This window comes from Budorcas taxicolor, chromosome 8 (assembly GCF_023091745.1).
Source record: "Budorcas taxicolor isolate Tak-1 chromosome 8, Takin1.1, whole genome shotgun sequence".
NCBI lineage: Eukaryota > Metazoa > Chordata > Mammalia > Artiodactyla > Bovidae > Budorcas > Budorcas taxicolor.
Window position 1 is genome coordinate 85,921,402 of NC_068917.1, and position 19,515 is coordinate 85,940,916.

Sequence of the window (19,515 nt, forward strand, 5' to 3'; positions counted from 1 at the left end):
AAATAAAACTGAATTATTAGAAAAATGAAAGGAAAAAACACATAAATACAAGTCTAAATTCTCCTATTATTAGATTCCATAGACACAGACATATTCTGTTAAATCATTAAAAAGTCTGTAAAATCCTACTCTCTATCCTCGTACTCATCACAAGCTGGTAACAAAAAGTTCACAGTCCACATCTGGAGAAACAATGCTTTAGATAAATCCAATGTATGATATCTATGAATGAAGAGATTAAAATTTCACAAACCTGAACTGATTTTGGTGAAGTCCTGTTTTTTAGAGAATTACTGATCTTTGTTCCTGGAACCAGAAGCAACTAACTACATTTCTTAATGCCAAACTTTAATAATTTTAAATACAGGTACAGCAGTAAACAGCATTTATTCTATTTTGACCCCTGTGTTTAAATTAATGTAAAACTTCCCTTACATCAATAATGTTTCATGGATCCTTACTTAAATTATGTGAAATGTGTAAGCTTATTCCTGTTTTAGGATCTTGTCATAAACTTTAAGAATGGCACAATAAAGGATTATTATTATAAAGAAAAGTTCTATACAACAAAATTATCACTGTATCAATGTATCTATGGTTCAGGAACCATAATCACTTCTTCTGAAGGAGGTACATGGTTGCTGTTATAAGTTGAGAAGAAATATGAGCACTCTTCAGTTTAGAAAATAACCTTCATCCCTTCCTACCCATCACAAAGAATACTCAAGATGACGTACAAGCTAAGAAGAAAGGCAGTGATACTGGGTCCAAAGCGATTCTTCTATTGGCTAAATCACTAACATACATATAGCCTTTAGAGCAATACACAACTGAACTCTGCAGACTATCCTAACAAAAATCTCTAATTCATGGAATAAATCCATGGATAGTCCTACAGAGTTATTTAAGGAGACAGATTCTGCCTAAGGTTCGGGACACTCACTCACAAACTTGTCCACAATTAAGTCAGGTTCATAATCTTACCCTTTAAAGGCGAAATTAGGCATTTGAGGTACATGCAGCAATCCTGAAAATATTAACTAATTTGCAGGTGGAAGAATGATGCAAAATTTGAAATTCTCAATACAGTACACAAAGAATAAAATTATTTCACACATTTATTATACATTAAGCACAAGTATTTAATTATAGAGCTAAATCAAGCATTTTGATAAACAAGTAGAAAAACTTTTGGAACTTCCTTTGATTTAAAGGGAAAAACACAGGTTTTTTTTTTTCTCTTTTTTCCTCAAAATATCTTCAACACAACCATCTGGTAACTTTGAGATAAGGATGAGGATATGTCATTAACTTACATAAAAACGTTACTTATCTCTTACCTTTATGACACAGGTGTTTTGTTTTTTTTAAGTAGCGGTACTATATTAGCAACCTCACCCTATTTCTGCTTGCTGTGTCCCAAGAAAAGGGGGTTCATTTCTGCCCCAGAAGTAACTTCTAATTATTGGGAAAACTTATTTCTTAACTCCTCAAGGCCAACACGTCTCAGAACTGGAAAATGGTAGTTTTGAAGACTATACCTCCAAGATTCTCATCTGATTACAAAGCACAAATTTTCAACAGTGGGAGTGGTTCTGATTTCTCATGTAGAAGCGATTTACCACCACCACCACAGACATCTGACAATGTCTGGAGACATTTTTGGTTTTCATAATTCACTTCCTGGGGTGAAGGCATTGCTGACATCTAGTGGTTTAACAGTGATGCTGTTAAACATCCTACAGTACATACAACAATCCCCCCGACCCCAACAAAACATCAGTAGCGTCACTGTTACTCAGCCTAGACCTATGCTGTTATTTGCACCCACCCCAAAATGATTATCAGGTTTTCCTTCTTCAGAAACAACCATACCACAGTATTTCTGGCAAGGGCCTGATTAAATGAATCTACCATAATGTTCTTATATTTACCTGAAAGGAATATAGGCCGCATCTCCAAACATTAATATTCTATATGCGTCTTCTGGAGTTTTCCCCAAATATATAACCTACATTTGAAGAGAGAAGAAAAAGGCAATTTACTTCTAAATAAAGATATGGTACTGTCACTGAGAACTAAGTTTTGTACAATTTTTAGCCAATCAGCTGAGCCTGGTTCTCTAGCTTTCCCAAGGATCCTACGAGTCACTCAGTATCCTCTCAGTGAATTTCTCTTTTGTTCAGATCTGCTGGCATAGCTGGTTTCTGTTGCTTGCGATAAGAGCCCTAACCAACAACTTTTTACAACCTTTTGTGGTGAGAAGTGTAGCATTAAAAAAAATTTTTTTTTTAATTTTTTGGCTGTGCTGGGTCTTCACTGCTGCGCTCGGGCTTTTTTCTAGTTCTGAAGACTGGGAGCTACTCTCTAGTTGCATTGTTGTGGGCTTCTTCTTGCGGTGACCTCTCGTTGTGGGGCACGGGCTCCAGGATGCGTAGGCTTCAGTATTTGCAGCATGTGGACTCAGTATTTGTGGCTCCCGGGCCCGAGCGCACAGGCTCAATAGTTGTGGCACACGGGTTTACTGGCTCCGCAGCATTTGGGATCTTCCTGGATCACGGGTTGAACCCATGTCTCCTGCATGGGCAAGTGGATTCTTCACCACTGAGCCATCAGGGAAGCCCAGAAGTAGCATTTTAAGAACAGATTTTATAAATCAAAATGTTAGACTAAGCACACGCTTTTACCCACCTCCCTTCTAAAATACTGAAACGATATTAAAGAAGTATGTGGGCGACGGCCCTAGAGGATGGACTGGGACTGCGAGGCGGATGAGAGGAACAAAGATGCTGATTAACTCCTTCCATTTAGATTTAACAACTTAGGATATTGTACAGGTTTCCTATGAAACTTCATTTGTTTACTATTGTCATTTGCTTCTTTTATCTTCAGAACTACGTCATGCTTCAGTTTTCAACTGGTAGAATACTTCAAGTAGATTTTTTAGCATTTGAGGGCCACAGTCGATGGACCTCTTTGCATTTCTAAAGTATCTGGTTTTCTGTCCTGACATTTATGGACCATATATATGATTTCAGGTCTGCAGTCCTTTTCTCTCAGTTTATAGCTGTTGCTCCATGCCTTTTCCAGTACTACAGAAGTATTTTACTAGCCTCATTCTCTCCTCCTCTTCCTCACCTGCTCCACTGGTATCCCTTTAAATAAGACACACCACAGCCCCAGGTAAACTTGCCTAGGACTTCTGACCCTCAATCTATCCAGAGGCACGTCTTTTTCCAACTCAGAATCTTCCAGCAGGGCATTTTCCACCCATATATAGAGACAAGGGGTGAGAGAGGCCACAAGAATCAGATGTGGCATACATTTTATCACCCAAATTCAACTCAATTTTAAAGCTTACTCTGGGATAAAATACACTTTGAATTTTGACTGGTAAAAATAAATCACAAAAGGATCTAACTACAAATTTTTTAAATCTTCATTACTTAGATTTATATAAATGAGCTGTTTCTTCTACCAAATTGTGAACGTTCTGAAGTGAGAATCCAAGTCTTACGTTACACTGTAACTCCCCATGCATAAATCATGTATGGACTCTGATTTGATGCTTAATTTGCTGAACTTAAATTCACTCATAATAGTTAGGAAACTTTAAAATAATTGATAAAACACATTGGTATAAATATAAAAACATCACTGGATTAAGAATAATTATAAAAATAAAAAATCCAGCAAGAATCTCTGAAACTTAGAGAAGGATGTATCTTAAAACTAGTCAGGTTCCAGATGGCATTTTATCAATTTTGTTTTAAGACTCATAAATGGAAATGTCTATCCTGTTTCTAAAAATGATTTTACCCCATTTACTCTAAAAATAATACAGAACTATGATCAACTACACAGAATCTTCTAACACGTATTTATCTATAGCAGCATGTAAACCCGCAAAGAACAATCAATCCCAAAAACAAAGGAATGCTTTCTTATCAAGTTTCAGACAAATCTTCAAGAACAGCAATACTGACTCATAGAAGGTTGCAAACTACCATGAATTAATCAAAATCATCTATAATCGCATTCAACATTTTATATTTATCTAATATATTACTTTAAGAAAAAAAGTCTTTTAAATCTTTTTTGGGGGGTCAGTGAGGGTAAGAACAAGATTTGATTCACTTATGTATTTGCATATATATACATTTCTAATACAACCTTCTCTCAAATTATATAAAATTTTCCTTAAGCACTGGTTAAAGATAATTCCTCCAACTCAAAACAGTAGTTCCTTGGTTTCTTTGGTTACTAAAATTGCAATGGTATTATTTCCTTCTAACTTTCAAAACAAAAACAGCCTCTAATACATTAAATAATTGTGAGTACAAATTCAGTTCAAGGAACCCAAAAACAATGTAACATTTTTTCCTATGGAAATAAAAAACGTAAATTGCTAGTGATGAAATTTTTAAACACAGACTTTAGGTACAACGAGATCAGCTGAAGGAAATTTACAGATTCAGAGTAAGTTTAAATGCTATCATCTGAATGTTTGTGTCCTATCTAAAATTCATGTTTAAAACCTAACTCCCCAAAAGTGATAGTAGTATTAGATGTGGCCTTTGAGATGGTCGAGTGAAGCCCTCAAGATTATAAAAGGGACTTCAGAGAGACCCCTAGGCCTTTCCACTATGTAAGAGCACTCATTGGACTATGCTGTCAGCCCTATCTTGGACTCTCAGCCTCCAAAACTGTAAGAAAGAAACTTCTGTTATTTATAAGCCTCCCCAGTCTCTGGTATTTTGTTATAGCAGCTCCAGAGGACTAAACATGTAACAATCAAAGAAATGTTTTCTAACAATCTATAATTCTTAATTCTATACCCACTTCCCTAGTCAAAAGCCCTTCCCAAATAAAATTATCATTAATTTGTTCTTGAGAAGAATCCTTAAAATGGCTCCTATATTAACCTAAATTCTCAAATTAGTAAACTCTAAATCAATCCAATTTTACGATGCATCACTGTATTCCCAGCAGTTTGGAAGCTATACGCTTATCAAATTCTTTCGGTGTATTTTCATGAAAAGCTATATACATAGAATGGTCACCCTAACTGCATGTTGCTATCCCAAAATAGAAAATATCAATATATTAAACAACTGTAATAGCTAACTTCCAAGACAGCCCCAACAATATTCACCTCCTGATATTTTCACCCTTAATGAACAGGTCACCACTCTGTAAACAGTGGCCGGCTTCCCTGGGGGCTCAGATGGATTTAACGCTAGAAGGTGACTTCTGAGGCTAGATCATAAAAATGGGGCTTTTACCGTGCTTTCTTTAGGACTCCTCATTCGAAGCAAATCAAGCTGTTATTTGTGAGGGCAGCCCACACGGCAAGGATCTGAGGACCTTCGGCAATAACCAGTGCTAGTTGCTGGGCATGTAAACCGGGTCATCTAAGCAGTGGGTCCTGTCTAACTCCAGTCATGCCTTCAGATGACTACAGCCCAGCTGAATCCAGAAGCAGACACACCCAGGTTAGCCACTTTCAAATACATTCCCCGCAGGAACCGTTAGAGAGAAGATCCCGTTGCTGTAAGCCACTAAGTGTTGGCACAGTCTGTACAGGACCAAGAGATAATACAGTAAGTAATGCAAAAAACTATTACCAACTGATCATTTCAGTTTGTTGAAAGTGGCTAAAATTTTTTTTTAATGTGGCAAGTACAGAAATGTACTGGTAAGGAAGCCCCATGGCTTAGGAAACGTAAGTAATGAAAACCTGTTCTCTCTCTCCAGGGTAAGCAATGTCTCTGAAGGAGCAAAAGGCAATCTCACCGGAGAAATAAAATGCTGGGGTAGAAAATACTTAGGAAGTCAGTAGTGCTTTTCATGATACATGAAAAGCATCGTTTTGTATACTGTGGGGGTTTTTTGGTTTATTTTTTGCTGAACAATACTGTAGCCATTTCTACGACTTTCACTGCCCCCATTTAAAAAATTACCATCTACCTAAACCAGCCTCTCTGAAAACTTCTGATTTTGGATTGCTGATCTATGTTTCAATACTGGGAGAGGCTCAAGTAGCAATGGGTAAATTAGTGGACTGAAAGAAAAAGATCATTTATAGTTTTAATTCTGACAGTTCAGGTCTCAAATAATAAAGCACAGTTGTTTAGACAGGTACTTCCCATTTCTATTTTCCTACAGAACATTTTTAAGTTTAGAGAAGCCTTATATATATACTTAGAGAAGCCTTTGGCAGAGTTTAAAAAACCCAAGTCATCTGAGTTAATCATAACAAAGGGTATTTAAATTCCAACAACAAATGTGGCAGCCCAATAAACCAGTAAACTATTTTCAACTATTTCTCACGGAGAAATGTCACAACGTTTCTTGTATTTAATTATTTCCACATCAGCCAGATGACACAGTCATTCCAATGCCAAGAACTTGATGATCTTTTTTTAAAAAAAATCACTATCCGGATTAACATACAATTTTCATAAATCAATGCAAACTGGAAACAGGTTTAAAGATTCAACTGCTGACTGAAAAAGTTGAACAAGGAAAAGATTATCTGCAACAAGCAATTTATGTGATTTTAAAAAGTAAATAACTGTCACAGTTCCTGCTAGTTAACAAATACTAGTTAAAAAAAGAAAATCCCAAATCACTCTAAAAAGAAAAAAATGGGATGGCCTTACATTTCAATAGTTTTAACCTCTCAAATTACTTTTATTTGTATGTACAGTAGGTTGGTATAATGATGTTCAATTTAAATAAAAGGAAACTGGAACTTTGGCGTAGCAAACACATCTCTACCATGGCCAGACAACTAACAAATATGCAGGAATTTGCCTTGGCTATAAGGGTAAATGGATATATTCTATGTGAGTAGCAGGTACTTTTTTTAAGACAAAGCAAAAATCCCAAATTTTTAAAATAAAAACACCTAAATTTTAAACATCAGCAAAAACAAACTACACATTATAAATACTCTGTGGGTTACCTAAAGCTGGCAAGCTATTACTTTTTAACCCCTGGTGTTAACTGCTCACCCTGGATCATACTCTTAATCCTTATTTTTAGATAAGAAACTGTGTAAAACAAGTACTAAAACAAGAATGGGGTCCAAAATTGTACAGAAGCCTCACAGATTTGCAAACACCATAAATGCTAGCCCCTAGCAAGTCTCACAGAGGGCAGAAATATCAGTTAGGCTCAGCAAGGTGGAAAGGGAAGTAAAGCTGTGATGAGCGATGGTGACGACAGCCAGCTTCCTCCACCACAGGGCCACGCTGGCCCCCTTCTGTGGCTCTGGTGCACCTCACACCCCCTCTGCCTGGCTGCTGTTTGCCCTGCCTTTCACAGATACCCAGGAAGAGTGCTTGCCCAGAGATAGGTGTTTACGAACACTTCGGCAGACCCACCTGGTTCTGTCTTCCAGTCTCTGTTACCCTGTCTAGACTGCTGTTTGTTGAGCTGAATTCACACACACTGCTTCCAGAGACTTTCCCCTCAGCTCGCCTTATTTTAAATTCTCGTTTAATCCCTTCACCTTGCAGCCACCTTAACCCAGCATTGAGTTTCTGAGTCCAAAATAATTAAATCATTAAGAAAAAATGGATGACAGGTTCAAAAGATCATCATTAAATAACAAATTAAGCCCCTGAGCTCTTATTACAACTGTTGAAGCAATCTCAAATTCAATGAAATTTAGAATTCCTCTCACAGATGGCTGAATTAATATATTCCTAGAATTTCATCAGTATCACAATTTTTGGTATAAATGTTTACAAGTAAACCATTCTGAAGGCTTAAAAATTGCTTAAAACAAAAATATAATAATAGACAGTGACATTTTGAACAGGGAATCTGTATGTTATCATAATTAGCTCTACAAAGTAATCTATTAAACATTACAAGAGGGCAATCTTGCAAATTATGTACCAACAGTTTGCTTGTGTCATTTATTTTATACTCAGGATGCTTTAACCACAGAAAATGTTAGAAACAACGGTTCATTTCCCAGGCAAGTTCTCAAAAGTACACTGAGCCTATGGAAGAGCTAAGTAGTGTATATGTGCATGAAAATATAAATGTTGAGACAGTAAGATATAACCAAAGCTGATGACCCATAAAATACAATGGTATCATTTTTGTTTTTTAATATAAAAAGCAGATTTAAGGTGTAATAATGGTAGGCAGAACCAAAAAAAGACAGAAAATTACATTTAGTACATGCTTAATTTGTGCCAGATGGTCTATCAGACTGAAATTAAAAGCTAGCTCAATTTGAACCTAAATCCTTCAACTTCTGAAATGAAATCCCTAAACCCTTTACAATGGCCTCTTCCAAACAGCTGTTTGCAACTGGAAATTAACGTTTATTCCTTCCAGTGTAATAATATACCACTATTATTATAAAGTATACATGTAAGAAACTAAATAGAAAAGGTGACATTTCTAAAATGAATCATTATATATTGTAATTATGTTAAAAACTGTGTTCACTAAAATATTAATAAATTTTAATGTGATTGATACACTTCAATTTTTTAAAATCTTGATTTAAAAGCCTAGGTGCAAGTTCAGCTATTTCAATTCTTGATATTAATGGCTATGGTAACTGAAAAAGATAGTCTTTAAAATTTGTTTCCCCACTCTTTGTATTTCTTGTGAACTGGAAGTTGTATCAATAGAAGGCTTGTGCATTAGTATATGTTGTATCACATCAGAAAAGAGACTGCCTAAATTACCACTACTGGTGCAAAAAATGGCCACTGGATTAGGTGCTAACCATCAAATCCCTAAAGGGCCTCTTGATGTAGGTGAAAGAGGAGAATGAAAAAGCTGGCTTAAAATTCAACATTCAAAAAAGTAAGATCATGGCATCCAAAATGGGGGAAAAAATGGAAACAGTGACAAACTGTTTTCCTGGGTTCCAAAATCACTGCAGATGCTGACTGCAGCCATGATATTAAAAGACACTTGCTCCTTGGAAGAAAAGCTATGACAAACAGCGTATTAAAAAGCAGAGAATCACTTTGCCGACAAATGTCCGTATAGTCAAACCTATGGTTTTTTTCAGTAGTCACATACAGACAGATGTGACAGTTGGACCATAAGAAGGCCAAGCACTAAAGAATTGATGTTTTCGAACTGCTGTGCTGGAGAAGACTCTTGAGAGTCCCTTGGACAGCAAGGAGATCAAGCCAGTCAATCCTAAAGGAAACCAACCCTGAATATTCAATGGAGGACTCGTATTGAAGCTGAAGCTCCAAACCTTTGGCCACCTGATGCGAAGAGCTGACTCACTGGAAAAGACTCTGATGCTGGGAAAGATTGAGGGCAGGAGGAGAAGGGGAGACAGAGGGTGAGTTAGATGGCATCACCAACTCAACAGACATGAGTCTGAGCAGACTCCGAGTTGGTGAAGAACAGGGAAGCCTGGAGTGCCGTAGTCCATGGATGGGGTGACAGAGTTGGACACAATTTAGTGACTGAACAACAACAATCAACTCCCTTTAATTTATCATTATATATCATTTACCATGATGTGTAAATGCAAGTGCAGGATTGATTACACTAGTTTTTTAATCCTGTTCAGCAATGATGTACATTTGGTTAGTAAATTTCCAATTTCCTAAATGCCAATCAACAGATGCTAGAATAGTGCTACACATTTTTCAAATATTTAGCAAATGAGTTAAAAATCTATTGAAATATTGTTAAAGCTGGTTTTAAAATTTTGTTTTGTGGCTATTAGTGTAATACTTTACTTCAAAAACTGGTTATTAAAGGGATCTGGCTATTCACTCTGCCTTCTTGGTAAGAAAATTGGTTTCAGGGTAACCAAAGAGTCCCAACTGAATGAGGGAAAGCTTAATTCCCATAAATGTAAGCCAGCTAATAAGTGAAAGAAGAATGAATAATTAGAAAAATGTTATACTGATACCCTAGTAAAATGATTGATTCAATCAAGCATATTTGATTGTTGATAGGGAAGACGCATGGTTGATAGGGAACTGAATATACAAACAGTTCCAAAATCAACCCACACAGAATGTTTAAATCATAAGGACAAAACAATATATTGAAGAGATTTGATGGTTAGCATTTAATCCAGTGGCCACAGCATCACTAATGGTAATGTAGGTATTCTATGTTTCTGATTGATATAACATATACTACTAATGCAAACCTACTGATACAACTTTCAGTTCACAAGAAATACAAATAATAGAGAAATAAGTTTAAAAAATACCACAAATAAAAGAAAAAGAACAACAACAACAACAACAACGAAAACCCCAAGAAGAAACCAGAGAAATTCAAAAGGTGGAACTTTCTACAAGAAACTAGGTCTGGTTTCTTAAAAAAAAAAAATCAATGTTAGCTAAAAAGGACCATGTGTGACAGAGATTTAAGTATACAACAACCATATGCAATATATGGTTCTGAATTAGATATTGGTGTAGACATTGTGGATTAATTGAGAAATACAAATATAATCTGGGTGTACAGATGATGCAACATGTACTGAAATGAAAGAACAGATCACTGACTAAAAAAAGTCACGTGATAAAATTATACTGGTGAACACACACTGCTTTTATAAAGATACAAGTATCTTTTAAAAGAAATTTTTCTAAGTTTCTCAAGGGGCCGAACATGGGATTTGTACACATTTTTTATAACAAAATGACAAAGTTTCAAACTTTTATTTTCGAAATGCTCTCACAAAAGTGAATTTGTTTTGAAAAGCATTTACTTTTCCACTTAGAATTTCATCCTTACTTGAAATGACAGGTTAAAGTACCACCACCCCAAAATCGGGCTAGGAAACAGCCACTGACTTATCACAACAGGGCAGCAAACTTATCATTTTGTAAAATGCTATGATTATTAAATTATCCTTTTCTCAAAAAAACAAAACAAAACAAAAAAACACACAAAACTCAGCTATCTTTTATGTCCCTCAACTCTTTTATCGTGACTGATACAGAAAGATTTTTAGTTTTACCGTAATTTGTTATCCAAGACTCTAATATTTCAGATAACTGGCAAATCCATTTACCAGGCCACATAAACTTAGAAACACAGTGAAAAGTCAAGCCGCTCTTCTTATTTCTTACACCACACATGGTGCCCGACCATCTGACAAAAAGACTAAATATAAGTACAGACATGTCAATCCTATTTTAAGTATTTGAGTATTTTAAGTATTTGTAAAGCCTAACTGCTTCTGTTGTTACGGTAAAAAAAATAAACAGAATTACTAACTTTATCCTTTCACTCTCTCCACACCCTCTATTAGGTCCTTTTGCATAGGATGAAAGGAGAATGGTTCCTTTCAGAGGCCCAGAGTTTAATAAAAAGACAGTCAGTCCTTTTAAACAGAATCAGTCCATTTGGAATACTTCTTCCTGACTATACTTCCTCCAGACTTTTTGCTTTTGTGTTAATATTACTACACCACCCTCTAAGTCAGTCATTAAAAAGCCTTATTATCTCCAAAATTCCTCAAACAACTTCAGAAAAGGTCATCAGACCTGAAGGTCAATTTTTAAGGAATTCTCACTCATCCCTATAAATCTTTAATCGGAGAACTCCATAGTCTTCAATCAGATCAAACCTATACCACTTACTTACTTATTTACTTGGGGTATCCACACTTATGTCTTGACACTGCCTTGCTACTATTAATAAATCTCCTTTTCTTAGAAGTTTTTCTCCTGTTTCCCCACCTAGCATCATTATAGCCCCAATCTCCTCCTTGAGCCAGCCAGTCATGGCTACAAAGCCATTTGCTACAGCCAAGAGCCATAAACCTCCTGCCAAGCTGGCTTCTGAACAGAGGAATGAACTCAAGTGTAATTGTTTACCTGGCATTTTCCCAACCAGTTAAATCAGTGCTAACCTGGGAGTGTAAAACCCTGGATGGATTTCTAAATCTAAAACATATTAGCTGTAGAAAAATAAACTTCTACATGCCAAAATACAACCATAAACAAAGTCAAAAGGCTAACACCAAACTGGGAACCAGTATGCCAACACATTGTCAATCAATAGGCCAATGGGTATTGATCCATAGCTAGTTTTTTCACTAGCTAAAAAAAAAAAAAAGCAGCAAATAATCTAAAAAGATTTCTTATTTATACAATTATGAAGTGTTTTATTTCCAAGACAACCCTTGGTTCCTACCATACCCACAGCTACCCTCTAAGGGATGAAGTTACCATATCTGGCTACTCAAGATCCCACCATTTTAGAGATCATCTCATCTGACCAGAGAGAGACGACTGGCTGACCCCGAAGTAGCCCTGGAGAGTGCTGTGTGTTCTGCTCAGGAGAACATTCTCTTAAATGAAACAACTTCAGCCATTCCAGATTTTTTTCCTGGGCAAGAAAGACTTTTACTGTTACACCAAAAGCCATTTCTTCAGGGTTCCCTTTAATACTTATGAACACCAAGAATTCAGGCTGTGTCCTTTTTCCTGGAAAGTTATCACAGTTTAATCTGTGGTGTTCCTCTCCCCAGTGATTAGCCAAGTAATGGGACCAAATACCCCACTTAAAACAGCTACCTTCTTCATTCTCTTTCTCTTGGGATCCTGCATAGCCCCCTACCAGCACTGACCCCTCAGGAGTTTTGCTGCTAAGTACAATAAACATCAGGAAAGATGACAAAAGCCAAAAAGTATAAGTCCTTATCTGGGTAAGCTTAAAAAAAAAAAAATTTTAAGAAACATAATCTACAACCTGTGTTTCATACATTCAGAGATGATAATAAAACTTAGTTATCTCAGAATCGCTTCTCTGATTACTTTTGTGAACATAAACAAACACAAACCCCAAAAAGGCCTTAGTCATTGTTGTTAACGATATACCATAAACATAGAAAAGAAAACTATCCAACTATTTTGAGGTGCAATTTCAACAAGTACCGTGAACTTTTTGGTCTAATCCCTGTAAATTCCAAATTTTCAAACTACACGTCAGAAAAATAGTTTTAAGTGAAAGCATTACAGAAGCATCCTGGGGGAAGAAACAACTTACCTCAAGAACTCCAGCACCAACCCTTTTTTTAATCTAGAATAAGTACTTGATATTTTTCCCCATTTAGTAGAGCAGCTAGGTTCCACACCGCCAAAAACATGAAGAACACCACTCCAGAAGGACCTCTTGGCTTATTTAGGAAAATCTGTCACTTAGGTACTCCTAGAGATGAATGAAAGCACTAAACAAAACCTGACTCTAAATAACCAAATACTTTCCATGATATTTACAAATAAATGAAACTCAGAAGTTATGAAATACTGGCTATTCCAAAATAGTCTTCCAAGGACCTAAACAGCCCACCCACTCAATGCTGTGTATAATCTACACAGTATGTTACCCATTCTCCTAGAATATTGACATGCCATGTCCTTCTGCTATATGCTTTGAGATGTTCAGAATCATACCTCAGTGGGGGAAATACTGCCTGTGCTCAGATTATAAAGAACTCTAACCACATGTGATACACTTTTTATGTATCTTGGTTTTGTTTTTATAAACCAATCGAAATCCTGACTCTATTTTCATAACTTTACTACATGTATCATGACTTAATAGAAACATAGCTTTGGGTCATTATTTTCTAAACTTAAGTGCCATAACACTTAAAAAGGTATTCACAGTAGTTGATCTTTTTTTTAAAATAGACTTTTTTAAAGGCAGTTTCAGGTTCAGAACAGCAAAACTGAGTAGAAGTTATAGATATCTCCCATATACCCCTTACCCTCTCCATAGACTTTCCCACTTGGTCAATTTTTATAAAGCCAAAGATGTTCTTTCTGGCAAGAAATCAAGATGTCTTAGAAAAAAGTAATATCAAAACGCCAACTACAAGTACCACTGTTGTACATGATTTCACTAATATATTAGAAAAGTAGTTAAATACTTACCATATAACATCCAACAAGGAAAGCAGCATTTGCTTGTTTTCTCTGATCAGGGCCAGTAAAATGTATAATTTTCTTCCTCATCATTGTAATGGACTGCATAAAGATAAACAGTTGCTAGTATTTCCTTTCTAATTTCAAGTTTTCAAAAACTTTATTTTGTGATTAAGATAAATTCGGGATCTCACAATGTTGAAACATTCAGAAAGACTTTTTAAATTGATACTCAAAAATACCATGTACATTCCCATAAAAGACATACTCTTGGAATAGAACAAATATACAATTAAAGAGTGGGGGAGGAAACACCTGAAACTAATATATCATAAATTAACCACACTTCAATCTTTTTAAAAGGAGGAGATACAAACAGATATACTTTGTAAGTATAGACTATCTCTGAAAGAACACATAAAAGCTGGAAAAGGCAGTGAAAGAGATAGTTTTTCCTTTCCCTATTGTCTGATTTTGTTGAAAAATCTATTCCTGAAAACTTTAAATTAAAAGAAAAGGGTACAAAAATAGGTAAAATAATTCATTCTGTTAGAAATCAGGATAGTGAATGGGGTAGGGAGGAGTGGAGTGAGGAGGGTGGTACAGAGATAACCAGGAGAGGGTAAACGGGCTGTTCCTGGGGTGTTGCTAGGATGCTCTGTTCTTGATTAAGTTAAAAATAAAAAGGATATAGAAAGTAAAATCAAAGGAACAACATGATTTGTTAATACTTCCTTACATGTACTGTACTAACTTGAGTTGAAATGTTTCAATTAAGAGTAAGAAATAGGACATATTCAGCTGAATAAGCACAGTATTCCTTCACTTCTGTGAGCCAGTGTTTGAGTATTTCAATGAATGTGTACATGATGAATTTTCCTTTAGTTGTTTACACAGAGTAAGAGATCCAAGTTGATTTAAAAAAACAATAACCCAACCAGCCCTCAAGCAATCTAAGCATAAGACACTCTTACTATAAATTCTCAACACATTTTTATCACTATTAATTGAACAGGAATCAAAGTTTCAATCAGGTTAGATGGTCAATACTCTACAAGTTGTTCTAGTAAATATTAATGATTTTTTAATTTTGAAAAAAGGATGAATATAATCTTCACTGACCCAAAGTATAAAAGTCCTTAGATGGCCAAGTATTTCTGATGTGTAATTTTAAGTCTGATGTTCAAGGGAGAAAACATCTGCCTTACTCACTAATTAATTTTCATGTAATATAATTTTTAGTTGACAATGAGTTTTATTTCTGTGTAGTAGTCTAATAAATAATCAACTGAATAAACTTGTTTTTAAAGAGTACCCAACCCTAAATCCAGTATTTCTACTTGAGAATTTACAGTGACTCTTGGAATTGATAGCAGTATATAAACTTCTTATTTTATAAAACTAATAATTAAAAGTTTTTAAAAAAATAGATGAATAAGGTCTAAGTTCAAACCAACAGTAACATGCTCTTATAATTTAGTGATAGAATCTTAAATATATGCTGTTTGCTCCTGTTTCCCTACTCCTTAATCATATGTGTAAAGGGTCAAGTAAAGAGTCACAAGTAGTAAAATATCATGAGAGATTCAAGGTATTAATAACTGATTTCAAGGTATAATAACAGATGACCTGATTTCTCTTAGTCCCCTAACATTCCCTATCACAGTGAAGGGAGAAAGAACCAAGACCAAAGGAAGGAAAGCTTCTCTTGTTAAGTTTCAGTTCTATTAGCTCAGCCACTAAGAGATTCACTTTATTAACAGCTTCCACTTTGGCTTTTCAAGTACCTAAACATCACCAATCCAAATCAGAATCAAATGACCCAAACTTAAACCATTCCATCAAAACTCTAGAAAAACAAATAGATACACTATGACTTCATAAAACAATAAACCACATGTATGTCCCAAACACCACTGTAGTGAAAAACATGGCATTGCCTTTTTAAAAATAGATTCCCCCTCCTCCCCACAAGATCAGGCTAATAATGATTACTTAAATGAAACCTCAGTAAAAAGTACTTTACCTTTAATTTCTTATTTATCTTGCAGCAGTATCTGTAAACCATTGCTAGATTGAGTGGCCCAAAATCTGCGTAGAAGCTGCAAAAATGAAACACAAAAATGTGTATGCATGTTCCAGATGCTCTGAATATAACTGCCTTTTTGTAGCTACGAGACCAAAACAAAGCAAGAAAGTACACACCAAATTATTATAGGTCATATAACGTAAACGTTATTGACTAATAGAAGAAATACTCTGGTAAAAGATGACTATTAAAAAACACGAAAAGGGCTACAACACCTTTAAATTTAACCTCAAATAATACATAAAAATACTTTCTGAATAAAAAAGGCTATTTTTCCACACATTTTTCCACTGGCAAAATCATCTAACTTAGTATACTAGTTTATATCTCATTATACTGTAAACTATTATAATTTCAAATGTAAATTGTTAAACTTAGGAGAATTCTTTCACTTTTTGATTTTTCCCCTCCTAAGGATGTTTTATTACCAAGGATTAAAATCATCATGCTGCAACTAACAATCAACAGATTTGCAATGTTCCAGTTTTATAAACATACCTTCAGATTTTTCAAAATAAACAAAAGTTACTAACAATCTTTTAAAAAGCAATACTTACTTTTCATATTCAAGTTCATTATCTATGCTGAAATAATGTACATTTGATGAACTCTTTGGTCTGCTGAAGAGAATGGCAAAACAAAGGCGATCTGAAACGGAAAAATTGTAATGTTCCTTCCTTCACATTATTAACAACGTTTCATATATCATGATGCAACTCTTTTCAGATGAAGTAAAAAAATTTCTTTTCCATGCATGTTTTACCTATGGTAAGGGTATCAGTGGGTAACTTCAAAATGTTCTATTTTGGTGGGTAATAATAAATAAGCAATTTTTAAAAAGGAGAAGTTGCTTTCAAATATTAGTTTCAAGAGCTGTAAGCGACTTTTCACATAGTGATACAACTCAATTTTTGGATGAATCTCTCATTGCAAAACATTAGCTCTTCTAGATTTAAAAATTTCAGCAAGGCAGCAGGCATTTCATGGCTAGACCACCAGCCTTGATGATTCTCCCTATGTTTTGCTATATTTTCAAGACATCCTAAAAAGTTATTTCAATAAGAAGCTATGTTTTCAGCAGAAAGACAACGCTCTCAAAATTGCTTCAAAATTAATCTTTACGGCTCCAGAACACAAAACAAATCCTGGTTATCCAGTGTTCTTGGGGGTCACTTTTTTTTTGATCCGGAACCACTACATCTGCAGTGATTTTTACAATCAGACAAATTACCATTATAACAGAGGCAATGAAAGTTTTCTGTATGATAAGTAAGAGATGAACCTGCATTGCATAAATGAAGTTAGGAGCTGCTATGAGGTTTAGCAAGAATGTTAACAGAGTAATGCTAGGAGGCTCCACCCTTCCTTTCCCACCCCACCCCAAAAAGAGTTGCCCCAAAATCCTTGGGGAAGCAGTATGCCGCAATAACTAGTAGTAGTAATACTAATAGTAGTGCTAGCAGACTACTTACATTCAAATTATGACAAAATCAAGCACAACCCTTAAAATAGTAAGAAACAACAGACGCCAGCTGGCATCCCTTTCCCAAACAGTAATTTAAGCAATTTTTGTCTACAATTCAGTGCACCCAATTGCTATATTTTTCTTGTGAATGCGTCAACTAAAACTTCTAGCAACCACAAACACTCAAACAGATGACGGAGCTTACTCCTTTCAACCACAAATGACCCTTGATCCCCATGCACAGCGACCAGGGATTTTGCTCCGAGGCGGAGAGCCTACGAGCCATGGTGTAAGGACACAAGGGTCCCAAGTGCACACGTCAATGCGGATTCACCCCCAAAGCAGGACCACGTCTGAGCACTAGGAGTCCCGGGAGGCCACCCACGCCCATGAGACAGCCTCGGCCCTGATTCCAAAGTTTAAAGGCGCGTCTTGAGCAGCAATGGGGGCTCCTCGACCCCTGGGCACTGCCCGATGCCCTCTAAATAGGGGGTGTCCCAGAGGCGCACCCTCCGCACTCACCTCTGATCACCTCGGCCACCAAAGGGGTCCCTGCACCCTCCCGGCTCATGACTCCACAGCATCTGGAAGGCGGGGCAGAGGGAAGTACTGGGCGGCCGGGGAGAGGAGGGCCGCGACCACACCCCCGAAGTTTAAAAAGCAAAAAAGTTTAAAGGGCCGCGCCCAAACACTCGGCACAGCGACGCCCCTCGGCCGGCCACCCCACCAAAAGCTCAGGAGAACCAACCCCGGAAGTTCAAAACTTCACAAACGCCCCAGACGGGGTGGTGAGGGACGGGTGCGGAAACCAGCCCCAGCCGCCCGGGCTGAGTTTCGCCCCGCCTCGGGGCCACTCGGCGGCCGGTCATCTGCAGAGCAGGCCCCTCCAGCGCCGCAAGTCTCTACTCAAAGTCCGGAGGTGCAGCAGAAGGTCACAGAGGCAAACGCGGGCCTGGTTAAGAAAGCGGCTCCCAAACCGATTAAAAGGATTTCTCGGAAGAGAAGGGCTTGGCAGTGGATCTGACCCCCAACCTTGTGCTCAGCCGTCCTCGCCGCCGCCACCAGGGGACGCTACAGCCAGGCCGCACGGAGACGTCGGAGCCTCGACAAACCCCGCGGGCTTGGAGCGCCCTCCGCCCTGGGGTGGAGACTCGCTGAGTGTCTCCCCTGAGTGCCGGTGTCTCCTTTTACAGGGGCCTTTTAAAGGTACGCCTAAAGCAGAGGTCATTCATTCCTTTAAAGGCCTTAGATTTCTCCTCAGAAAAGTGTTTGGATGGTTGAAAAACAGGAATTCTGACGCGATGCTAAACGACAATTTAAGAATTTTCTAAACCTGTGTTAGTCTCCAGTGAAAACAAAAGTAAGTTGCAGTATGAATACGGTCCTAATTTTGTTGTATATAATATGGCAGTGGGATTATGGGGGATTTTTACTTCCTTCTGTATTCTAGGATTCCTACAGAAAAGAGTTATTTTAATAATCCGTGAAAAATGTTTGCAATGACTCTCCCTTAAGACGAACCAGCAATACAGTAACTTCTCTTTCCCAAGAATTACACTCTTACTTGTCATCTCAATAGAATATACACGTTATATATCACAAAATATACATTTTTGCCTCAAAAGTAAACCTGCATTATCTCCTAACCTTATTCTAAACTTCCAGACAGACCAGATGTTTTTAAGTGTAAAAAACAAAACACTGAATTATTTTTTAATGAAGAATATCTTTCTAAATGAAAATATCTATAAGCTATGAGAATATCTTAAACTGGTAAACATTTAAAAAATAGTCTTCATGGCAATAAATACAAATTCACGACATAAACTAGAAAAATATTTTCAAGAACACACCCAACTTCAATTTTATCTTAGGGAGAAATAATAAAAATAAAATTTAAACTATATGGTGCTACTTTTCCTTCAGACTGGCAAAAATGGAAGGAGTTTGATAAGCACTGTGTTGGTGAGGTGGGGAAACAGGCACTCTCATAGTCTGTGGGTAAGAATGCAAACTGTGACAACCTCCATGAAGGGCAACAAAAGGCAATTTGGCAG

General features: G+C 36.7%; 1 protein-coding gene across 1 annotated transcript in view; it reads right to left on the reverse strand.

Annotated features, from left to right (window-relative positions):
• CDC14B (cell division cycle 14B) overlaps positions 1–19,515 on the reverse strand; it is a 119,377-nt gene that overhangs the window by 32,482 nt on the left and 67,380 nt on the right. The window contains exons 2-5 of the mRNA XM_052645055.1: positions 16,551–16,641; positions 15,931–16,006; positions 13,914–14,006; positions 1,935–2,011 (exon numbers count right to left, since the gene is read on the reverse strand). Coding sequence (XP_052501015.1) covers positions 1,935–2,011; positions 13,914–14,006; positions 15,931–16,006; positions 16,551–16,641 — 337 coding nt within the window. The remainder of the gene's footprint in view (positions 1–1,934; positions 2,012–13,913; positions 14,007–15,930; positions 16,007–16,550; positions 16,642–19,515) is intronic.